The sequence below is a fragment of the Meleagris gallopavo genome, chromosome 25 (assembly GCF_905368555.1).
Source record: "Meleagris gallopavo chromosome 25, MGAL_WU_HG_1.1, whole genome shotgun sequence".
NCBI classification, from domain to species: Eukaryota; Metazoa; Chordata; class Aves; order Galliformes; family Phasianidae; genus Meleagris; species Meleagris gallopavo.
Window position 1 is genome coordinate 63,455 of NC_139428.1, and position 25,611 is coordinate 89,065.

General features: G+C 49.1%; 1 protein-coding gene across 3 annotated transcripts in view; it reads right to left on the reverse strand.

The window, feature by feature from the left end:
* Positions 1-25,611, reverse strand: part of ARID1A (AT-rich interaction domain 1A) — a 63,120-nt gene that overhangs the window by 34,938 nt on the left and 2,571 nt on the right. The window contains exons 2-5 of one of the 3 annotated variants that reach the window (XM_085208723.1): positions 24,226-24,304; positions 23,642-23,796; positions 21,691-21,925; positions 525-737 (exon numbers count right to left, since the gene is read on the reverse strand). In XM_085208723.1, coding sequence (XP_085064849.1) covers positions 525-737; positions 21,691-21,831 — 354 coding nt within the window. In that variant the 5' untranslated portion in view covers positions 21,832-21,925; positions 23,642-23,796; positions 24,226-24,304. Of the gene's footprint in view, positions 1-524; positions 738-21,690; positions 23,528-23,641; positions 23,797-24,225; positions 24,305-25,611 lie in introns of those variants that run through there. The other 2 variants (XM_085208724.1, XM_085208722.1) reach the window with 2 other exon arrangements.

A 25,611-nucleotide genomic window follows, 5' to 3' on the forward strand; every position in this document is an offset into this window, starting at 1 on the left:
TAAGGAAACCTCCCAGACAGTATCAAAAGTCACTTGTGCATGACATTATTCTCAGCAGTAAGAAAATTTTAATAGACATTATAACTAAATTTTTAGGGATCCCTATCTGACCATGCTTCAATGACATTAACATCAAAAGGAAAGAAGGTTTGCTCCACAAAAAGGCAGCCTTTTGTATCTTCTTAACAGTCCAGCAGGAAGCACTCAGTTCATGCAGTGAGCCAGAACTGACCTGGAAGTCATTTCCACTGCAAGAAACAGTTCTGTCATTAACAGAACTGTTAACAGTGGTGAGTGTATCTCAGTCACCTCACTATTTATTTTTCCCTTGGTCCTGACTCACTGCTCTGCTGCTGCCTCTTGTGGAAGGAAGGGTTCCACATGCAGCTTAAAGAAATGCCACTTCACCTAACCAACCAATTCCAACCCGATGGAAGGTAGTTCCTTCAAAACACACAGTATTTTCTTGCTCTTCTACCTGCCCCTGCTGCAAACAGAGACTTACAGAAGCTTGGGTGCTCTACCTGCTGAGCATACGAGATGCTGCCCATTGTACTTTGCGTCCTGCTTTGCATTCCCATGGGATATCTCTGGGGAGTCTGTGGCCCATAGGGCTGTCCTGGATAGCCATGTCCTTGCTGTGGCCCCGCCTGAGGTCCCTGCTGTTGTGTGTAGGGGTTGTTTCCTCCATACGGCTGTGGCCTCATCTTCCCCATCTGATCCATTGGGCTTGAAGGCTGCAAAGCAAATTGTGACACATGATATACACCCAGCTGCATACAGGAATTGTTCACAATTTAAAAAAAAAAAAAAAAAAAAAAAAGAAGAAGAAGAAAACTTCACCAGGTTGGTGCAAAGCAGCAGAAGTCGTCTGCTTCTTTATGGGTGTTACAACCCACAGTTATACTCTGAAATACAGCATGGGTTCCAATGCCATTTCAAACAACAGACATTTCACAAAGAACAAATCCAATGAGAAGCAGTCATTTTATGCTGACATATCTCCTATGGCCAGAGGACAGGAAAGAAGGTGGCAAGGACCATTAAGAAAGATGAATTATCAATGTAAGTGGTTTTTCCCCACAGTAAGCAGCAGTTTAATATCCAGATACTCCACAACAAGGTAAATTCACTCTGAAAATTTAAATATTCACAAGAAACACTTCTTTCACATATAATAAGGTCTCCCAAAGCACTACAGGCTGTTAATTTACACCTATGCATTTCAATGAATCCATATCAGTATAGTAATACCGGCCAGCACTACTGATGTTCAGACTACAGTTCTACTTTTTATTATTATTATTTTTAACATGTGCTTTGTGTCTGCTGCCTTTTGCAGAATACAGGATTCTAAATCAAACTTCTTTAGATGCATGAAAAAGTACTGGTCAGCCTTGAATGTCAAATCCATAAGTTTTGGAGCAGACGCACTAGTAAATGCAACTTGAGTAGGTCTGCCTCAGCTGCACTACCTCTGCCTGCAGCTGAGACATAGGAACAGTCAACCAGATTTCCTGAAAATCTTGTAAGCCCCAAAACACAATGCTGCTACCTAGGCAGCAATATTACTACACTAAAGTAAGACCTGCCATCAGCCTGCTTTGGCATAGTGACCTCTAAATGAATCCCAGCCACAGTCTTTAACCTCCATCACTCGGACTGAATAAGGAATTTCACTGATCTCCTGTCGACCTAACTAATACCAATTAGATGTTTTCCACCGCATCACCATGACAATGGACTCTCTATTACATCGTTGCTTCCTGCAACTAGCCCTAGGGTGGTATTTGCACAGATCCACCAGCTCTTGCTGAGATCAGGTGCTTGAGGAGTGGCACTACAGGCCTGCACAAGCAAACATTGCACAAAGCCAGCTCCTGCTGGAAGCATAAAGAATTCCAGGCACTAGGACAGTATTTCAGTTATGTTTGCAGAATCCATCCTCCCAGGAAAAAGTTCATGCAGTATGCTACACTTCCGAAAATCCTACCTCAACAGCCTGCACAGCTTGAAGCCCCAACACACAGACCCTGACAACATTTGTTTGACCAGCTGTCTGCTACTTCCAGCCTGCCAGGCAAGCCCAGCTCCGAGCCCACGCCAAAGAGAAGCAAGCAGGGGCACCACGGGGAGCTTGATGCACTCTTGTAGGGCAGCACGAGCTGGAATTTAGCAGAGGGAGTTTAATGGGGATGCAGGCAAAGCACCCCACAGTTGGTACAGTGATGCTACCACCCAGCCAAACCAGCTCCCTTAGAGCCATTTGCACCAATAAGACAGAAATCAATCAGGAACCAGATCTGAGTTCCCTCCAGTTCGGCCCCAGACAGCCCTGCAGCACTCTGTTTGCCATCTTACAGAAGGCACTCCAGGACAACCATGTGCAACACACCATGATTCTACCAAGCCACTTTTACAGAGATGTGACCCACCACACTCCTTTGTGCCTTTTTTTTTTTTTTTCATTTTAGTTCATATACTGATACTGAAACAGCTCTTAAAAAGTTTGTATTTAATATTCAAGCTATCACAGCTGCTAGAACTGAGGAGCAGCACGGGCTGAGGCTGCAGCGCCTCAGAAGATGGAGTCCCAGGAGCCCAGGATCACCTCTGTCACTGCCTCACAGCCAAACCCCGCCCAGCACATCACCAGCACCTCCGTAGGTTTCATCTTTTCCCTCCCCACACTGTTTTCTTTGCTATCTTAAAGCAGTAATGATGATTACCTCCTTGCCCCCATAGCTCACTCTTCCCCCAAGAAACACACAGTGCAGTTCTGCTGCTATCTGCTGGAGAGCAACTTTTGTTACCAACTGCACATTTCAGTATCTTTTCCCTTTGTTACTTGTATCCCCCAGATGCTACCTCGTCTTCATAGTCTGCTAGCAAGAACAGCTTCTCAAATACATCCCTGTTAATTCTGTTGTTGCTGTTGTGTTTAAATGTGCACACACCACACGCTGTCTCCTCTGCACAGATTTTCTTGTCTGTGGTCATCCACAAGGATAAGAAACAAGGTGAAGATCCACTTTTCCATGGCTCTTACATGAAACACAGTGACTGTTAAAGAAAGAAACTTTTTTTTGCAGCTATAAAGAAATTAAAAAAGGCAACACAAAACTCAAACAATATTTTGAGGATGTGACCAAGTCATCACCCAACGAAGTGCAGGGTGTACTTTCAAACACCACAGCTTTCAGCTGTGGCCGTAGCACAGAGATGCTAAAAACAAACATGAAGAGCAGCACTCTGAATTACAGCTTTACAGGTAAAATTTTCTAAGCAGAGAAATGTAAATCCCAATTCATGTCTTTCAAGTGAAGGAACCATTTTGTACACGCAGCCTGGACCTGCTGCTTACCAACAAGCTAATTGGTCAGGGCTGTCCTGGCCACCTCAGGCAGCAGCGCTTCATTTTTCCCCTCCAAATCTCCCATTAAAGACACACATCTATTTCACTAACAGGGCTTTAACTTCTCTTGTCTTAGCAGTGTTGTTCTGTCGTCAGGAGCATGCCATCAGGAGTGCCACACCAATCTGCTATCTCTGCAATCTGCTATCAGCCCTTGTTGTTAATTTAACCACACGTGCCTCGAGAAAGGAACGTTCAAAGTCAAAATACAGAAGTTGAAATCGATCCATGAGCTCTCATGAAGACTCTGGGAGTGGAGATGGTACAGAGCTGCTCTGCACATCAATGTGTGTGAGATGGGAGAGCCAGGAGGAAGTGAGCCCGCTCACAAGAACACTCCAGGATAAACAAGGAAATACCAAACCCTGACTGCAAAAGACTGGAGACACTTCTCTGGACTGATACATGGGAAATCCTTTCAATAGGAAACCACAGGAGTAGATTACTGTGATTACACTTCAAAAGCAAAGGCTCCGCCACAGAGAGACATAATTGAGATAAAGTGTTGCTCCTTGATCACTGAAGTCCAGACCCCCTGCTTACACCTCCTTGCATTCATAGAAATTGCCTCTATTCTCCCTTCAGTCTCAGTAGCTCCGCTGTTTTACAACACTGTTAAGCACCAAAACTTGGCAAAACACAGCCCTGTTCCCAGTCAAACTTTAAAAAGCTAAGCTGTTTTGTACAGTGTGAAATGAAAGCCACCGAAAGCCAACATTCCAGACAAACTGCCGAGCTTTCAAGAAAATTTAAAATATGCCTAGAGTAAGAGCTTGTAACAGCAAGCCCAAAGCAAGCCGCAATGGCTGAGTTAAAAAGCTCTCCAAGCAGTACCTGCAATCATAGTGTGTCGGCCCCAATGCAACAGCACTGCAAAAACCCACACTTCTTCCAAAACATGTCAGGATGCTGGGGCTGCGAGCAGGTAGAGATAGGAAAGCAGAGAGTGGGCCCTGAGCAGAGAAACAGAATGGCAGCCAGAGGCTCTGCTTCACTGCACAAGGAGACAGGTGCAGCTCTCCTTAAAAATAATCAAACTGAACAAAATAAATGAAAAAAACCCTAAGCAGATGAGGACTCCACAACAAATTCTTCTTAGGTTTTCTCCTGTAGAAGCAAAGTTTGGTTTCTCCAAAGAGCAGTTTGCTTGACTTGGAGGTGACTTGCCTTACAGTCCTAGCAGGAAAAGGAGTAAAGAGAAGAGACAAATCCCACTTTGGGAGCAGGCGCCAAACCCTCTGCAGCCATACAGAGAAAAAGAAGCTCTGACTTTCTCCATTACCTTAGTACATGTTTGTATTTTATTAGGCCAGAGGAAGAAAAGGAAGGAGAACTCCTTACTGAACTCTCTGGTTTCAAATCAGCGTCACTCAGCTATTGGCAAATGCAGGTATTGGCCACAACTGGTTTCTTCTGCTGCCCCAAAATAAAAATAAAAAGGCCAAAAAAGTAATTTAAAAGGCTCCAAGCTCCCACCTCAGATCCAAAATCTTTTCCTGACCAGGTTTGTTGTCCATTTTTTTGTGATAAAAAATAATAAAAAGCTTTGCTAGCTGTTTAACCGAGAGAAGCCCTAATTGATTCCCACAGTAATTAACCTGCATTTTACCTCGGAGAGTGGTAGTTAAGGAAGTCGGCAGTGCTATTTATAACTCATCTCAAATTGAGGGCAGACTGCCTAAAATCTAACACATCCCAGCTGTACTCCTGTTTGAACTGGGGCCAAGGGAATTTTTTAAAGCAATCTTGGCACCGAATGAATGACACCAACAGTATGAGCACGCGTGTGGTTGTGTTGTGGTGACGTAGCACGGAGGTGGGATGGGAAGGGGGGCCAGCACGCCGTAATCCCTCTCCCGAGTGCAGTCGCCACGCACGGCCCCAGCCAGGCCGCACCGGAGACGCCCACCACAGCCAAGCACAGGAAACGTCTTTTCCTGTGGAACGCCTTGAAGTGAGAAGCACATGGCTAATCTGCATAAAAGCAAAGCCACGCCACCCTGCCAGGAAGGTTAGTGCTCGTAATCTCTGGCCACAGAGCTGGCTGCCTGCAAGGACTTGGACCTGCGCCTGATAACCCAGAAAGAGTCGGAACAGATGGGCGAGGACCCCGGCAGCAGAGCGCGGTGCACGTGACTCAGCACATGGCCACGAGCACAAACCATTGTTTGGCTGCAAGCGTACAAAGGAGCCGCCGGGCTCTGCCAGCACTGCTCGAGGGGCAGCTGCTCCCAGACTGTCCTCGGGCTGTTGGCACAGAGACGCCTGGAAGTCACTGGGATGAGAAGATCCCAAGTGCCGCTGTAGGTGAATGCTGTCCTGCGAGCTCACAGCGAGCCGGGCCCGGGTGAGAACTCCCACATCCTCTGGAGCTACCAAGGGCTCTGGTCACCACGAGACACCAGCAGTGGGTAAGGGTGCTTGGTGTAAGAACGCGGAGGCCCCAACATCCAGCACCATCAGCACACATTCACGGTGCTGCAGGGACGAGGGCTTTAATTCAAACCTCCCCCGAGACTAAAGCTCTGCCATATCTTCTAGTTAAAAGGTACAGAATGACACCCTCTGCAGCACCAAGGCAAATGTTCACCAGCGCTGCTGTGGCAGTTGTGAGGGTCCCTGCACACAATGCGCAGCCCCTGAGAACACGAGTGGAACACCAACTGCAAAGCCATGAACTCACTGGCAGCAGAACGAACGGTAACATCCAACAGACAACACAAGACGCTTCCCCAGGCACAGCCTGCTCTTTCACCTCCACGGGCCTGCTGGGTCTTCCAAAACCCCACACAGAAGTGACTAAAACCTCTCCAGACCCAGACTAGAGCTCAAGCTGAGAAGTGAGCACAAACTAACAACTGGCCTCATCTGAGAGCAAACACAGCTCATCTTCCAGCCAGACAACTTCCATCCGATCTGTCCAAGGCCCAACTGGCTGTGCTAAGGTCAACACCCCAGCCTGAGCTCACCCCCCTCCAGAGCTTTGTAAGGGGTCAACACAGCAGATCACACTTCACTGCCTCTCTCCCTATAGTGCTCCACTTTTTAAAGTGAGATGAAGGAGGCTAACGTGAAATTAAGATAAAAAGAAAAAGTCTCCTGTAGTAGATGAAGCTCCACACAAAAGATGAAAGGCTTAGAAAGCCCCATAGCAAGCACTACACAAATGTGGATCAAGTGTCCCACTGGGACAGTTTAAATGACAAGCGTGCTTCAGTTACAAATGTCCTTTGGAAATCTGAAGGATACATCTATTTTTATGTAAATAAAACTACCCACGTACTGCAAATCCAAGAACCTAACAGATTTGAACACATTCACTGAGAGACAGAAAACTCATCTCATTATCAACAGCCAACACAGATTCAATTTTTGATTGCCAAAGTGTTTGAGTAACTGACCCCCGCTCAATAGCCTCAGCTCTGCAAGCAGTGCGAGCCTGGTTTTGTTTCTTACTTTTTCCAGTAGATCAGAGTTTGACCAAAGACCTTCTAGTCCTCTAATCTCAAACTGACACAGACCTCAGAACAAGCTACTGAAATCAGCACTGGGCACAAAAGGAAACTAAAACATTTTCTAAACAACTTCACCCACCTGCTTCTCACTGGGAGCCCCTGCCGGTTCACCATCAGCCCTGCTAACATTGCTCCTTTCCTTGCATGCAGTCTCACAGCACAGGTTCCTTTCAGGAGATCTTCCATAAATCCATGATGCTACATCTTACCAGTGGAACTAAGATGAATAAGTTTCCTCCAAACAGCTATTCTGTGAATGTACCTTCCTGGCTAAACATAACTCAGTAATTACCCTATTAACACTTTTCAGGAAGAAGCCAGTCCACACATCTCAGAGGACTTTCCCAAGTACCACTTTCACTAATACTCGTCAAAGTGATTACAACTGACCAGAGTTTTGACACAAGACCTATTATTATGGACTGCTTTGCTCCCAGAAGAAGTAAATCAGAAGATCTGGCAAGGAACTGAAATCAAACCATCATCAGAAAGAACCTGACAGGAGTGCAGTACTCATGCCCAGTTGCAGGGGAGAATCTGAGGCTTTGTTGTTTGCATGTGCATGCACGTTTTGGTTTTGATTTTCTGTTGTTTTTTCTTCTTCTAAAGGCAGAGGGAAGGTGCTCTGCCGGCCTCTGCTTTAAACAAAGTGCAACTGTTGATCTCATCTTTCCCTCCTAGACTAACTTTAAGCCCTCCTTAGCAAATTCAACAAATCCAGCTTATCAAGGCTCTATATTTTCTGTTTCTTTCTTCAGTCCGTCATTCCCTGACACATAGCCACATGGCTTATCATACACCACATTATTCAGGTATCTCTCAGCATCCTCAATGCAATATTTCAACCACTATCATATCTGAAGATGACACATAGCTGGTTTTCTGCCATCTTCAGAATCTACTCAAAGACAGATGCACGCTTACATTAGCAGGACATTTTTCAGTAATGCAAAGGGACCTGAAGTAAGATTTACAGTGTAGGCACTGCAATGGGCTGAGCAGGGAGAGGGGCAAAGACTCTTCTGTTTTTCTGCAAAAACCAGCGTTGGTGGGAGCTCCAGGCATGCAAGTCCAGCCTCACCCCGGGGTCACGTAGCACAGCACCCACAAGACACATCAGTCACACAAACAGCAAGTTCCTCAGGGTCACCACTGCTATCCAGACTCAGTGCACAGCAGAGTCCAGACCCTTGCAGAAAGCGCGCAAGTGAGTCCCTGCCACACCAACATGAGGTAAGAGCGACCCGAAGATTCATTTCCCTCGCCCTCCATCTCCATTCTGCCAGCACGACACTGGTGTCTCAGCTGAACAACGCAATCCAGTGCCTGCACAGGAGCTCTGGGCTGCAGGGAAGAGGCGTCCCAGCGGCCAACACGGAGCCTCCCCGCTCTCAGGGCTCCTGCCTGCTCTGCACTGGCTGAGTGACACATGTGGGCTGAGGTCTTGGCCAAGCAACCGGCTCCTTTTGCTCTCATCTCAACTTCGTTATCAGATGCTGAGGCGGAAGCAGGAGCTGACAGCTACCTACAGGGTTATTTTAACACGGCAGGAGATTCTGACAAGCACTATTTACCAAATTAAACACAGGCCAAATTAACAAAGAATTCAGATTCTTCTGCAGCTGCTGGAGACTAGTAAAGTTTTCAGACATTTCACAAGTAGATGGAGTCAGATTATCCACTTCGCTATTTAGAGGGGCAGTGTAATCTTTAACACCTTCAATTACATCTGCATGCACAAGTACAAATTGAAAGTACTTCCTCTGATCCACATAATGAGGTAACTAGCCATCCCCTTGCTCTCTAACTCATTTAGAAGCACACTATTCAGTCAACTTATCCCAAGAGTTCCAAAGTGTCGCTGTTCACTCCTCCCAAAATCTTCACCTCAGCTCCACAGATGACCCCAAGGACCACATATGTGATAGCTGTAACGAGGTGCTCTTCCTTTTAAGATGGAAAGAAACATCCTTTCTGAATATTAAATCAGGCTTTAAGTTTAGCCAACCTCCTGCACCCGCTCTAATGAACTGGAGCAAAGTCAACAAAAAGACAGTTAAATGTCTTATCACAGTATTTTTGTTCCAGGCCCACTTACACACTAGGAGGAGCATGCAAACTCCTGCTGTACAACAGAAAAGGGCCCATGCCAAGAGCAAGCCATAAAAAAGCAAGAGAAGAAAGGGCAAGGATGGAACAGCAAAATTACACAAAGTGTCACTACAGCTTAAGCGATCTGATTTCAATCCGGAAGAGTGCAGCTGCTCCAGATCACTAAGACGCAAAATATTTGCCCTAAGCACCACTGAAAACCTGAAAGGCTCCCGAAGCTCAGCAAATGCGGTTGGACAACTGAGACCTGTGGCAGACGTCAGTCATGCAGCTAATTCTCCATAACGCCCATTTCCCTTCAAACAAGCGATACTAATCTCAGAGACAGACGGCTTTTGGTACTCAACTTGTGGACGTTTGTTTCCCAGAACTTGAGGTGAAGGAAGACTCAATGCAAGACAGCTCACTAGAGTTTATCTTCCAGAATAAAGTTAACATTACCAATTCCAATTGGGCTCCATCAAAAGAGGGGTGGCCAGCAGAGACAGGGAGGTGATTGTACCTCTCTGCTCTCGTGAGGCCCCATCTGCAGCACTGTGTCCAGGTCTGGAGCCCCCAGTACAAGAAAGACAGGGAGCTGTTGGAGAGGGTCCAGAGGAGCCACAAAGATGATCAGGGGGCTGGAGCACCTCCCCTATGAAGACAGGCTGAGGGAGCTGGGCTTGTTCAGCCTGGAGAAAAGAAGGCTGTGGGGTGAGCTCATTGCAGCCTTCAGTACCTAAAAGGAGCCTACAGACAGGAGGGGAGTCAGCTCTTGGAAAAGGCTGATAACAGCAGGACGAGGGGAAATGGTTTCAAGTTGAAAGAGGGAAGATTTAGGTTGGATGTCAGGGGAAAGCTCTTTGCAGAGAGAGTGGTGAGGTGCTGAACAGCTGCCCAGAGAGGCTGTGGATGCCCCGTCCATCCCTGGAGGTGTTCAAGGCCAGGTTGGATGGGACCCTGGGCAGCCTGGGCTGGTGTGAAATGTGCAGGCTGGTGGCCCTGCAAGTGGCAGGGGATTGGAGATTCACAATCCTTGAGGTCCCTTCCAACCCCGGCCATTCTATGACTCTGTGAATTCATTTAAAGCCCTTCACAAACAGAAATCTGAGAAGTCTCAGGACACATTTAAACATCTTAGAAGGCACCTCCAGCACACCCTCCTAGCTTTCTAAAAATACTTACTCACCATGGAAAAAAACAACAAAATTTCTACAAGCTCTGAAAGACTAAAAGACATCAAGCATCACCTGCTGGAAGGGTATTAAGTTGGTTTCACATATGCAGACGTAAAGCATCTCATCATCATGAGTATCAGGCTAGAAAGGAACTTTCTAGTGCATTTCCAGCCTCTCCCATTCAAAAGCAACAAAACAGCAAAGCTGCAAACTGCCCAGGAAAAAGTTGTGGATACGTCTGTCTGAAGATGGACCTTCCTCCAACATTTAGGGAGGGAAAGAGGAACACACAGTTAAGCTGCACAACTGGAGACCCACATTGACTATACTACCTCATGTGGCTTTCCTCATCTTAACTTATGCCTTAATTCTCCATATGTACAATGGGAATAAATGTGGCACTGCAGGTTTCAACCCACTTGTGTCTGTCTGAAAGCTCAAAGTATATTTGAATATTTCAACTTTTTTTTTTTTTTTTTTTCCCCCCCCCAAATTTGTTTCATTTTACACTGGAACAAAGGGTGGCTGACCAGACTCACTGGACAAGTAAATTCCCATGACCACTTAACATGCTGGTTTGGTAATGATGTACCCGAGGCAGCTCAGCATCACATCAGGGCTCTAAAACATTGCAGGTGTCCAGCAGCCCAAACTCTCTTACTGCGCAAAGCACTGCGATGGAGGAGAAGCAGCTCAGCTCATGGTAAGAGAAGTACAGCTGTCAGAGGCTACCTCATCTCAGCACACGGAGATCCATCTTGTCCAGAGCAGCTGCTTGCACTAATAAGAGCTACGTGTCAGTGCCTGTAGTTTCTACAAACCACAATTCAGAATAACACAGTCTCTCCTTTGCTTCTGCAGAAGAATTGAATTTGCTTAAAAGAATGTATAACGCAACATAAAGGACTGCCAAAGTCATCCGAGTAATCTGAGGTTTGGAACTGAACTATGAAAGAGACAATCTCAGCTTAAGTTAATGTGAATGAAAGACCAGTGCTGTACCAGCCCGCCCTCCAGCCCTTCTCACCTCTGGGCCCACAAAGCCCAGCTCACGCAGCTCCTGTTGCTCTGCACCAGGGTGATGTGGCCCCGCCAAGTGGATCACACACAGGCACACCTTCAGCCCCCCCAGGAGTACTACTGCAACACTCTGTTAAGAACAGGAGCGTCTCTAACACACCTCAGTTCCAGGCCAGCACCCAATGTTCACAGTGCCCTTTGCACTGCAACATCAGCCACCTGTTGCCTTATTAGAAAGCAGCTCAGTTCCCCTTAATGTCCATCCATTCATCGTGACCCTCTCCTATTTCATTAGAGGGATCCACGGTAACAAGGCCATGTTATACTAATAGGAAGAAACAAGACTTATTTCCCTTCTTTTTACAGCAGTTGACAAATTTGGATGCTATTTTTGTGGGCTTTATTGAGCCTGGCATGAACCCCAGCCGTACAGTGGCAGAAGGTCACTGCTTTTTTGAAAAATAGAAATAAAAATCCACCAGCCCTATGTAGCTGATTATAGCGATTTTGAGGCCTAGGTCTACCACCCTATGCTTGCTTTTGTCCTAGGGCTCCTATTCCATCTATGCCTAAAAAAATCCAGCTTCTTTTAAAGCAGAACGAACAACGTGGGGAGTTGCTCAGCAAGTTAAAGTGCGCGGGGACAGCTGGTGAGGAGATACAGAAATGCCTCACTGGGCCAATGCCAAGGGGGAGGAGGATCAGCCAACGCTGTGAAGTCTTCACTGGTTTCAGGAACAGGTATAACAAGAAACTGCAAGACAACTCATATGAGAACAGGAAGGTGAGGCATGACTGTACCTTTGACAGCACTGACAACTCTGAACAGTTTATTGCCTTTCACAGAGTGATCAGCTTTAAAGCTAACATTAATACGTGTTCACCATTCAGTACAAGCATCAATGTTGCTTTGACACAATGCATTTTCAATATACTCCACACTATCATTAGAGGCAGTAAATCTACGCTCTGAAGTTCAGCAGCAAATTATCCCCCAATCTCCTAATACAATATGCCTAATGAGTTATTCTCCTGAGCGTGTGGACAATAGATTTAGCACCTTGCACTAGAGAAGGAAAAGGAGGTGAGGGCTAAGGGCCAAGAACAGTTGAAAGCCAACAAGAAACAGTCTGGGATGTTTCACAGAACACTAATTACTTCATCTGATTTTAATTCTTGACACCGAATCAGCATAGAGCTTTTCAAAAGAAATCTTGTCCTAGATTGTAAAGTAATCAATCACAGTTAATGTAGAAACGAGCTTTTGCAATGCTGCCACGTCTCGTGAACCAAACAGGAAGGCCAACGAAGGCCTTTCGGAAATCTTTTTAAAGCACAGGCTGGTGGAATACTTCAGGATCATCTGTCAGTCGCTTCTGTACATCCACCAGTAGCTACCACGAGCCAAACAGCAGCCAGGCATTCCGCCCCACCTCCAGAGCAGCAGCTCAGTGAGTGCTTTCCTCATCTTTCCTGTTCTAAACCCTCACCACATCCAGGGTCAGCACACATTACGTGAAAACCATCCCCCCACAAACACGTTCTGTTCCAGGGAGCCAAGTTCTGTCTATGGCCAATCAGAACTGACATTTCCAGTGAGATGATTTTTCATAAGACCAAAGAAGTGTTCCAGGTGCAATGCCAAGCCTAGAGAGAAAGTCAGATCCAGCAGATACCTGAAGCACTTCTCAGAAGCTCCAAAGCACTGCAACTACGAAAGCCACTTACAAATTCACTTGGTCACCATTGTGTTTTTTAAAAAAATAATAAAGAAAAACACACCCACCCACCCAGCTGCCCCATGGGGTAACTGCCCTTCTCACACTCTGCACAGCTGGAGCACAACCAAAATTTGAGGACCGTGCGATCACGCTCCATGCACTGCCCTTCAGTGTGACACCTTTACTAGGGCCAGCAATGCCAGCTACAAAGTCAGGGACACTTCATGCTGAAAAGAATGCTCAGGCTGTGCCTAATTCCAGCACTTTCACCATTTCAACATAGGTTGTGCAAAGAGGTGAAAGATTTTTTTCAAACCATGTCACAAGAAATACTTTTGAGGAAAGACCACCTCTAGTCTGGCACTGGTTTAATTATTTACCTACAGTTAATGAGTACCAGATTCTCCTCCTAAACTTGCACAGGGTGCATAGTCCTACAGTCATGTGGACTTTAAATCCATCACCAAACTGTTAAGAAGAATGAAACGCAAAACAGGACAACAGGAAGGATCCCACCCATCCAGGGAAGCACAGTGAACAGTTCGGCTCTGGGACCCTAGAAGATGTGCAAGTGGTAACATGGGACAGCCCAACCCCTTCACTGCAGCCCCCAGCGAGCACAGTAACCTGGAAATAAAGGGAGACATTTTGCAACCTAACTAGCAACCTTGGCCTCAAGAAACGAGGGGAGGGGGGAAAGCCAGACATTTGTAAGCTGGTTATCATACACTTTTGTTCTGATCCCAATAACTCAAAAGACAAGCGTAAGAAGAGATAATTGAGATTGCTTCAGTTAGAGACACATTTTTCTAATGTCCAGTGCTAAGGACAGTAAATCACTGAAACAGAAGCCACATCCCTTCATCGCAGTCTGTGCTGGTATTAGATGTAGCAGATCCTGCCCTGGAGCAGGACAGCAGGCTACGTGGCCTTTATCTGAATTCATATACAGACCTCTGTTCAGCGAGGAAGGCACAGTCACCTACCAAAACAAAGGCACTGAACAGACAGCAATATTTTGCAGGCACCACAGACTGCTCTGCACAATCTCACCAGAAAAGACCAAAACCAGCGCCCCAAACCAAAGCAGGACGGCCATCTCTGCGTACCCTGCCTCTTCCACACCTCCTGCTCCTCAGTCTGCCTCCAAACCGCTGCAACTCCAGACACAGTGTTAAATACAAACCCCACTGTCAGCAGTGGAAGCAGCGGTGTTACACATCAGTCCGAGTGCATCACAGAGCTCAACCCCTGCTGGGGCACAACAGCTCTCCCACCGCGATGTCTGGAGGTGCAGCTGCAGCTGTGGCCTAAGCTCAGGTTTTAAAGCATTCCTGCTCAGTTATTCACAGGCAGGATGCCAGAACAGTGCTGACATCAGAAGGGAAATGGTAATTTTCAGGGTTTCTCTAAGTCAAACCTGAATGAAATCTTACAAGTGCGGGCTGGAGGGGGGTGGTGGTAAGGGGGAAAATACTTGTTTAACCCAGTAATTCTCCCCAGGGGAAATTCCAGTCATCCGAACTTTAAGAATTTCTATCAAGAAGAGTCACAGAATCTCTCAGGTTGTAAAGTCACAGCTTCTTTAGGCCACGGTCTGACATCTGCAACTGGCTGCTGCCCTGAAACACTCTCTCTCCTGTCACATGCCAGAAAAAAATGTGATTGATTCTCAGTCCCCTCTGCTTTGCCACAGGGCCAAAACCACTCGTGCTCACACAGAACACAGGAGAGAGAACACTGTCTGCTCCAGAGACAATCACAGCTTCTTCACAGACTATTCCCACATCTAACATGAAGTTTCTTGGGATAGCTCGGGCCTAATATTTGTTAATCCAGAGTAACAGGAAGTTACTCAAATTTAAAAGATAAAGAAGAGGGAAAAAGTTAGTAGCAATTTAATATGTCCTTGAAAGCGTTTAAATTGCTACAGGTAAGTGAAAGAAATAATGACATGCTGGTTATCGCATGAAATGCCAATAACTGTAATGGAGCAGCAGCTTTGCAGGGTTATTTACACAAACTGATTCTTCATGGGAATTTCACAGGAATTAGCACACACTCTCTCTCCACCATCACACTCCCCCATAAAGAAATTTCTTCACCAAAATTGTTTATGGGTGACCCAATCCTTTACTTGACTTGCTCCTACCCACTTCTGTCCCCTTTTCCTCCCCAAAAGCAGACAGAAACAAGATTAGAAATTAAATTCTTGCTATAGTTACCACTTTACTCTGAACGTACAAACAAGCGTTTGCTGTGAAATTCAAAAGTAGCTTTTACTGAATTTACCTATCATTACATAGCATCCTTTACATTTCACCATAGAAAGCTCATGCCTACATTGTGGAAATATTTACTGAGCTGTGAATTAGTGTCAGAAATATTCCAGAAAGAACACAATGGCAAACTGGGGAATACTCTTCTTGATGTTTTCCAAAAAAAAAAAAAAAAAAAAAAAAGTGAAAATGCTCCAACTGCAGGATTGAACTGCTGAGTTACATACTGAGAGTGCAGGTGCAGAAGAGAAAGGGAACCCCTCCCTCATCCATATGCTAATACACATCATCATCTGATTAAGACATTGGTAAAATATGTACATGAGCTCAGTCCTGACAGAAGCAGCTCCTCCTGTTCCTGCCCTGCTGCTTTTACTCTCCAAGCCTCTGAGCACAGAACTCCACTAAAAGGGTCCTACTCGATGCAGGACCTCCACTGGAGGAGGACTGAAGGTTCACAGCACAAGATCTGTATTCCATTCTTTGCCCTGTCCCAGCTTCCATGCTCCACACCTTCCAGCTTCCCACATCCACATCTCGGCTGCTTCCACTGAAGAACAGACACTGTGAGAACTTCAGACCTTACACTCCTCTACATACCAGAGCAGAACTACTGCCTGCAGCCTACAGTTTCTACAGGAGTTTGGCCTTAAAGAATACACACACACTCAACGTAGCAGAGACGACATTTAACTTATGATTGGAATGTTACTGGAATCAGTTTATAAGTACACTCTGGTCTTCCTGAGTCTGCAGAAAATACACATGGTTTCTCATCAGGTGACCAACTTCTCTTCTTTTTCAGTTGCTAAAACAAAAAAGAGAAAGTCATCACCAGCTTCCCTAATGTCACCCAGGATCAGGTGGACTGCAGGGACCCAGATAGAACACATCAGTTTTGGTCCAGTGTGTAAAAGAAAGCTGCATTTTTTTCCTCCAACCCAACCTGTCATCCACTCCTAGCTGGAGATTTACGGCTTTGGCTAACAGACATCCAGTCTAGTTTTACCAGTGCATGTGCATAACCTCCTAATAAAAACAAGGCCGAATCAGTGCAAGATAAGTGAATATTTTCTAGGATTTCTCCTCAATTACCTTTTCCCAGGAAATCCCCTTTATTTCGTCTACCAGAAGGAAAGGGAAGATACTACTCTGCATCCTTCACGATGCCCTATGGGCCCTTCCAGAAGAGAAAGCAAGTGGCTATCACAACAACTTCAATAGTGACAAGGTTATCTTTTCCCTTTTTGCCCCTGCACTTCTGCCTGCCTGCTTGCCTTCAGTTTCTGCTTTGCTGCCGCTTGAGAGTTTCAAACATTCTTGGCAGGAATTGGGCAATGGAATGCTGATGAGCTTTTCCCCAGAGCAATCCATCACACAGGAGATGCAATTCAAAAAAGAAATCAAACTGCCTAGACAAAGAATTTCAAAAACACAGAGTAAAAACTGGAAAGGGCATCTTTCTCCTCTAATATTTTAATTACAGAGGTTGCAGATTCAGATTCATAGGGTAAAAACTGGATTTCCAGGTTGGTGGTGTTCCCTTGAAAAGTGTAGAAGGAAAAATGGTGGAAAAGTCGCATGTGAGGTAACAGGAATACAAAATGAACATTTGTACAATTCAGCCTACTTTCAAACTTTGTTTTCTCTCTGAAGGAAAGCTGTTATGTTTTTATTTTGGTTTTTTGTTTTTTGTTTTTTTTTTTTTTTAATAGAGTCTTCATGTCGATACTTCTGCATGACAGTATTCATTAACCGGTGTTCTCAAATACAGCTAAAAACAAAGTATGAAAAACATAACAAGGCGTCCATCCGTGTTTGATTCCCATGCTCCCCTCAAGCCCAGTTTCTGCTATCACCTAAGAACAGGAAGGGATGAAGCATATTTGCTGAGCACTCGTCCCAGGAAACTAAACTTTCAGCACATAAAAGGAATTGAACTGGACTAATAGCTTTAGGAAACCAGCAAGTACTCTTGCCAAAAAAACGAGGACCCAAAAGCCAAGCGTACAACCTTCCAGAAAGCACGTTTCTATCTTGCAAGCATGATTACAAGGGACTTGTGTAGAAACTCACCCCCAGCCCAGCTAATAAATAAGGACTGACAGAGCATTTAATTCACATTTAGCAGAATACAGGTGCCAAGCCTTACTAACCCCATTTCACTAAGAAAAAAAAAATTGGAAAATAGGGCTTTCTGTCCTGAATCCTACTTCAGACATGGCCTGCCTGGAAACATCAGCCACCTTACAGCCAAGCAGCAGGATGAAAGCATCTGAGAAATCAAGGTATTTTACAGGAATCAGGCAACACCTACCCCATACTACTCCGACGAGCATGCCAGTAAAACCTTCAGAGTCCACATCAGAATTAACTAGATTGATCCTCACAACATTAAGCTAATGGTTTTCTCCCTATACTAATTCAGAGAAAATCTAAAACCATTCATTCAGAAGCAAACCGTACATTAGAAAAAAAGATGTTCCTTTCCTTTTCATGGGAAAGATCCAATGCATGCTGCACCTTACAAGCAGCTCCAGGCCTCCTATCATTACAATGCTAAGCAAGGGAAAACCCTGTGACAGAAGACAACGGGAGCCAGGTCTTGATTTCAGATTCCAAGATATCACAGCTCATTGGCAGCACAGAGCCATTTGGTGCCAATTTAGTTTATAAAGCATATTTTCAACAACATTTTTCATGCCTCACTTGCTACTAAAGTTGAGATCTAAGTCAACAAAACATAACTATCATATGGCAATGGGCCCAGAGAGCATTTCTTATTATCATACAATTTTTAAGCAGACTTGACTGAGCTTCTAATAGAGGCCTAGAGACATTGGTGCACCTACGAGGACATTACCCAACACACTGACGTTTAATGCAGCCCAAAATCATTTCCCATTACAGGAGTCACTTGCTGTAGTGAAAGCATGTATGAGAGGTGCCCACCTCCTCAGGGAGGGAAGTGCTTTCTCTTCAGCAGTTTCCTTTAAGTCTCCAGACACTGGGAAAGCCAGCTGATTATTAACAACAGCTACACACTCTGAGGGGAAGTGGAAACAAATACATGATATGGCTGTTAGTAAAATGGAAAAACTGAAAACTAAGATTCCAAGCCTGGTTTCTTACAAGCCATTCCCACAGAAAACTACAGATTTCTCATCCCACAGTCTGCAACAAGGCATTCTGAACTCTTGACCCTATTTGTATTTCCCAGCTATAAAGGCCATCCAAAAAACGCGCAGTCCCTGCACCTCTACCCCAGTCCCTGCACACACCGAGCACGCCTGCCCCTGCTCAGCACCTTGCTCCTGTGCCCAGCCAGCAAGCAGAGGTCCAAGAGGGTTCCATACCACCTATGCAAGCAATTATAGTCCCCATTTATTACCTGAACTGTTCCCCCAAGACAACTTGCACTCCAGAAAGCGCGGTGTCTTTCTTGATGAGCAGTGCAGTAAAACTCTCCATATGGCATCATTCATAAATCCTAACAAGTATGGAGAATTAAGGACGCTTCTGTGCACAGTGCTGCTGCCCACCTCCCCAAGCTCACTGCCACAGCAGTTCCTGCCTGGAGGAACCCGCCGCTCTTCCCATCACCTTCTCCTGCACCAGGAGATGCTCCTCCTCCTAACACACAGCCAGGTGAGCCGCGTCCTGCTCTCACTGTCCAACATTTCCTCAGAAAGTTACACAGTAAGCACCACTGTACAAAACAAAAAAAAGATGCAAGCTTTAAGTTCCTCCAATCCAGGGAATTCGCCAGACTACACAGTGGAAGGAGGCTACAATTTAGGACCAGAATATTATTATTAACGAACCATTTATTGCGAGCAGCAGAGAAGACACGTGCAAGCTTTTTCCATCACTCACGTTAAGCCTGTTTGGGTTGGGTTTTGTGGTTTTAACAACAAAAAGAAAGATCGGTCAGCTTGAGTCCAACAGTCCTTCACACAAATAAAACTGGGGAGTTTTGTTTGGTTTTTTAGGGTGGGAAAGCTATGTTACTTTCTATATACACTATTTGTACTACTTAGAAGTTAAACTAATTCTCAAAGCAGCATTAATGATTCCAGTTAATGAGACCAGTTACTCAGATATTACTAATACACAGCATATCAAGAGATACAGAACCAAGCTAAATCCACTTTCCAGGACAAAAACACAACCCAGAGACATCTCCTGTTCTATCATGACACAGACAGGAACACATTTTTGTCAAATATGTAGCATAATAAAATAGCTGCCTGAAAAGTTCAATCTGACACTGTCTTTTAGCACGCATTCTATCAAGATCCACGTATTCAGGCTACAAAGAGTAAATTCAAGTAAACACCCTAGCACCTATGTCACCTGTCCTATGTACTCCTGTGCTGCAGGTATACATGGCTGCACCCCTGAGGACCTGCAGCCTTCACTCTGAACAAAGGGATGCTCACTGCCAATTACAATCAGACACTATGAAGAACACAGCAGAGGTAAGACTGGCACTCTTAGAAAGCACTGTTTGACAGGAGAGACAATCAAGTAACCCAAGATGCTGAAGGAGACCACCTTCAGGTAACCAAGGGACAAAAATTAAGCAGCTTTCATGTGGACACAAGCACTGAGCAAGAAGGGAAAGTCTGGAGGCTGCATGTCACACTGCATGGGATCAAATGGCTCTAATCCAGGGCCTGAAGTTAGAGCAGAGCACACAGAACAAGGAGGGACATCTGACAGGCTGCATAAGGCCACAACAGGCCGTGGGGATGCGTATCTGAACACAGAGAGGAGGCTGGTTTTAGTCAAGTTTCCAGATATTAGATACCAGCATCTCTCCTTCCACCGTATCTAAGATGTCTGATGCATACACCATACTGCTTTCTCCTCGACATGCTTTCTGCTCCTCCATATTTTCAGCAAACAGGTAACTCTACCCATACGATGATCGTTCTGATGTGCAGGCTTGGTTTTCCTGTTCATACTCCTTCAAAAAGCAAAGTGCTGTGACACAGGACCTGCAGTATGTCCTTTGAACACAGAGAGGGGACAGATGTTGCCAGTGCTCACTCAAAGTCAAAACGTGCCCTGAGATGCACAGCCAAAAGCCGAGGCCTGATCAATACTAAAGCTCCCCAATGAATTGAAGTAGGTAATTCATTTTCAGTGCTTCCACCGCAAGATTGGTTGCAACTGTTTGGTGGGGCTTTCTGTTTATTTGTAAGGCTGCAATATACCCCAGAAACCCCCCCATCTCCAGCTCAAAGAATCCAAACAGCCCCAGTTTTGAAAAGGGACAAAATTAGTCAGTAACAAACGCACCCTCAGATCCATCAAAGAAATCATTTATACCAAAGGGAAAGTCACATAACCAAAATAAACAGCAAGCCCATTGTGCAGAGAAGCCTTGCCACTGTTCTGACAACACAGACTCTATTCCAGTTCGCATAAAGCATCACAAGCAAAATAAACCCAAGGTACAAACAAAATGCCATCGCCTCTTCTTTTGTCTCGGGCACAAAGCAGCGGGGCAGGCAGGCTGGGGCTCCACTCCCGCGGGGCCGACCCTCCTCAAGGTCACGGCCAATTTCGGTGGGGGGCCGAGGAGGTGGCGAGCAGCGGGGCTGCTTCGGGTCCGAGCTGGCAGAAAAGCCGAGTGTAAAAGTTTATGAGCTCATCAGGATTGTTGTACCATTACATCAGAGGCAATTATAAATGGCCAAGAGCAGGAGATGAGGAGCCAATCAGATCACAGATAGGATGTCAACCTAAGACCAACTGTCTCCTGGCTTTGACAGAAGGATTTTACCTCCATAATTCAAATCCCAAACCAAAGCAATCTGCACTCACTACTCCCATCGCCGAGCTGTTTACCGGCACTTCCAGCCACGGGCTCGGGCCTCCAGGCATCCCGCGGGGGAAAATGGCCCCTCCGGGCCGGGCCGAGACGCGGCCACTCGGGCGGGCCCCGGGCGACCCCGGGCAGGGAGCGAAGCCCCCGGGGCGGGGAGCGGCGGGGAGCGGGGCAGCGGCGCGGAGGGTGGCGGCGATGCCGGGGGGCCCCGCGTCGGCCCGCCGCCCGACCCCCGCCGCCCGGCCTCCCCGGCCCCTTCGTACCGAGACCGGCCGCTCCCCGCCGGGGACGACCGCCGTTTCTCCCCCCTCCTCCCTGCCAGAGCACCCCCGCGGGACGGAGGCCGCTCTCCGGGAGCCTCGCACAAAGGCTGGGGAGGGAGGAAGGGAAGGCGGCGAGGCAGCCATTTTAGAGCAAGCGAGCAGACACAGACAATGGCAGCTCCCCAGCAGCGCCGACCCGGCGGGGAGAAGCCACGGGAGAGGCGCCGTCCCGTCCAGCCCCCCCCCCCCCTCCTCCTCAGGTCCCTTCTCTCCCCCGCCGCCCCCAGCCCCAGCCCGGCGGCCGCGGCCCCTCCGTCCCGTCCCGTCCCCCCCCGGCGCGCCGCCCGCCCCACGCGGTCCCGCACTTACCTGCTGGCTCCGGCCGAGGCTCTGTCCCCCGCCGCCGCCGCTGCTCCCGGGGCTCATGGGCGCGTGGTGACTCCTCGGCGGAACCCCGCCGGGCGCTGCGGCCCAGCCCTGGCCGTTGCCCCCGCCGTACTGCGAGACCATATCCGCGGCGCCCGGGCCCTTGCCGGCGGCTCCCCCGTCCTGCGGCCCGCCGCTATAGTCGCCCCCGGGGTACCCCTGGTAGCCGCGGGCGGAGCTGGGGGAGGTGAGGAGCTGGTTGAGGGTGGGGGTGGCCGTGGGCTGCGGGGTGGCGCCCCCTCCTCCTCCTCCTCCTGCTCCGCCGACGGCCGAGGGCCCCATGACCCCGAAGCGCTGCTGCTGGAAGGCGGCGGCGGCGGGGGACTTGGCGCCGGCGGCCGCCTGAGCGGAGCTCTGCGCGCTGCCCCGGGGGGAGCTCAGGGCGTAGGCCTGGGGGGGAGGCGGGTAGGAGCCGGCGCTGCGCCCGGCGCCGGCCGCGTAGTAGGAGTTGTACTGGTGGTTGGGGAAGCCGTGCTCGGCGCCGCCGTGCGAGTTCTGGGGAGGGGGCGGCCCCGCGGGGGCTCCCGCCGGCCCCGGGTAAGACTGCTCCAGGCCCCCGCTCTGCAGCGCTGCCATGCCAGGGCTTTGTTGTCCGCCATGTTGGTGGAAGGCAGCGGCGGCGGCCGCAGCGGCGGCGGCGGCGGCAGCAGCCTGGGCACCCCGGCCGTAGGGCTGCCCGAAGCCGTAGGCTGGCGGGGGCAAGGCGGCCGGGTGGGAAGGGGGAGGCTGCTGCGGCGGCTGCTGCTGCTGCGGCGCCCCCACCCCGTCGCTGCTGCCGCCGCCACCGGGCGGCTCCGGGAGGTTATTGTTCAGGGTGGCGGCGGCAGCGGCGGGCCTGGGGCCCGGGTTCCCGTTCGAGCTCTTCAGGTCGGACTCGGCCCCTGCGCCCCCTCCGTTGCTCTCGGCCCCGTCCTGCAGTTCTTTCCCGGGGGGGCCCTCGTTCTCCGCCTGCTTCTCGCCGCCGCCGCGCTCCGCCGCCGCCTCACCCCCCGCCTCCTCCGGGGGACAATCCCGCTGCTGCGCCTCCGCTTTCTTCAGCTCGGCCGGAGCCGGGGCGCCCAGGCTACTGGCGGCGGCGGGGGCGACCTGAGCAGCCATGATCCCCCCCCTCCCCGCCCGGCCACCCCCCCCCCGGACCGGTCCCCCCCGAGCTGCTCCCTGCCTGGCCGGCCGGCGTGAGGCCTCGCTGCTCTGCTGCTCCCCGCTCAGGCGGCGGCGGGCTCTTCAGGGCAGCGGGGGCTCATTCCCCCCCGGCCTGGTTGGCGAGGCGGGGAGGGCTCCGCTGGGCTGGGCTTCCCGGGGCCTGGCCCCGCTGTACCTCCTCGGTTGCAGCCGGCAGAGAAAGGGGAGGAGGAGGAGAGAGTGGGGGGAAGGAGGAGGAGGGGGGGACCCGGGACGGGGCTCCCGGTGCGGGAGAGGCGGGAGGGAGGGAGGGGGGAGACACGGCGGGCGGGCGGGCGCCGTCCCCGGAGCCGGGCCGAGCGGCGGCGGGGCCGGGCTGGGCGAGCCGCGCGGCAGCTCCCGACTCTGGTCCGCCGAGCGGGGCTCACTCCGACACGAGGCTCAGCACTGCCATTTTACCCAGCGCCGCGGCCGCCTGCCAAACCCGGAGCGGAGCGCGGCGCGGCCCGGACGGGAGCCTCCCCCCCTTCACAAAGGAGGAGCGGGCCGGCCCCGGCCGCTCGCGGCTCGGCGCGGCGGAGGCTGCCGCACGCAAAACCCGCAGCGGATCAGCGGAGCCGAGCCCGGCCGACCGGCGTGGGGCGGCGCGGCTGAACCGGGGCCGGGGAGCGGGCGGGGCCGGGGCAGGGGGCGGCGGCGCGACCCCAGCTGGGCCGCCCGGCTCGGCGCAGGGGTCGGGAGCTGCGGCCGCGCTCGGAGCGGCCTCCCTTACCTTCCCGGGGCACCTCCGAGGGCGGCGGGGGCACGGGGCCACAGCCCACCTTTGGGGGAGAGCGGAGAGGGCGCACGGCTGCGTCGCTCGCCGGCGGTTCTGGGGTCTCGGCGAGGAGGTGGGCCGTGGGTCGACGAAGCGCCTCTTCCTTGTCCCTAGAAATTCCATTTAGAATTAGCCTTTACCAACTACTAAAGACTGTCATTTCCTTTCTGCTGGTTGTGTCCCTCTGGAAAAGGAGTTGGCAGCGCGCCAAGACGAGAGCTGCACAACACGGACATCCAAGAAAGTCCTGATCCCGCTGCTGCCAAAGTGACGGCAGTGGGCAGCGGACCAGGAGCTCCCTCAGGGTGGTTGAATGGGGAGAACCACAACCACCTGAACGTGTCTAGACACAACACGTTGAGCAATGGGCCGGGATGCTCCCGCGGTCTCAAGGATCGTGAGGTGCTGGAGCTCCCTAACTGTCAAAAGGTAAACTAAGAATTAGCCATGCTTTTCTTTAACCATTTCAGACCCAAATTCCCATCTCCTCTATCCCCCCAGCCTTTCCCAGAGCAGAAGGAAGGAGGAGAGGAATGTACCTGGATCTCAGTGCTGGACACGGGCTGTCCTGTCCCAGCAGCTCCTCTAGTTATGTTTTTAACTGCAATTTGTACAGGTCTGTGGCAAAGATACAAAAAGATGAGTTAGTTACGCTGAAAAAAAACCAACCCCCAGAAGTGATGGAGAGAATGCCTATATGCTTTAGACCTCAGCCCTGCATCCCAAATCTGGCTGGCTTAGGGGGAAGGGGTGTCCTCTGAAATACAGGAATGTTTGGAAAAGTGAAGTTTAAGTAAATACAACTTTACAGAGGGAAAAGGTTGGAATACAACGGGTGGGGAATCAGAAGAAGCTTCTGAAGGGGAGGCTTCCATTTTAGAACACCACCTCAAAACAAAAAATGGGGCAGAATAACCTCGATTACCAGCTGTACAGAGACGAAAGCACTGAACTCAGCCCAGGGTTTAACAACCAGCAGGACACAATCACAAGAAATCTCATTTTAACAACACTGATGACAGTGGGGAAACCTGAGTCCAGAGCAGGAGGCAAGACAATGCATGGAAGAACAGAATCACTGCCAATGCTCCGTGCCTGCTGCTGTGGATGAACTGAAGATCTCAATGTCTACTACTATCAACTCACATCACACTCATTATGAAGCCTATCATATAAAAAGTATTATCTGGAATGCAGGTAGCAGAACAAAAGGTTTATTCCAAAGCTGAAAGTAGTAAGGGAACCTGGACAGGGCAACAAATAGCAATATTTTACACGTATTCTAGAGTGGTAAATAGCCCTACAGGCTCTCAAACAAAAACAGTTTTGCCACAGTTGACTGTGCTACGTGGATGAGATTCCAAGACAGCAAAACTGTGGAAAATGCTAGAACAAAATGTTGGTCTGTATGCTCTCCTTGCAGGAGCATCTTATTTAACCAAGCCCCAAGTTGTAGGAACAGGTAGAGGGAAAAGCTTTTAAGACATCAGGTTAGGCCCTGAGAGCAACTTTACCAGTGTCTGCGGTGGGTTGTAGTGGACCACAGCACTAACACACCCTTTTCCAGATGTTTCTTTTGCTATAAACCTAGAAAACCAAACTGGAGGTAATTCTGCCTCAGTCTTGAGAACAATCTTCTCAACTCCAAAGCTGCTGTCTACTTCTGGACGCCCCGCTGTCCAACCAAGCACCACCAAAAGTTTACCAAATACGGACGAGGGGCTGAAGTTTCAGCTCAGTGCACCCAAAGACCCCACGCTCACACCTCCTCTATGGGTGTCAGCCTTTCAGAACCTTCTTCAAAGAGCACTATGGCAGACTATGAAACCTGGTGTTGACTGTAATGTGAAAAGCAGACTGGATTCCCCAGCCACCCACACAATAAGGAGACACTCACTTTACCAAATGTTTGTGAAAGCTAAAGC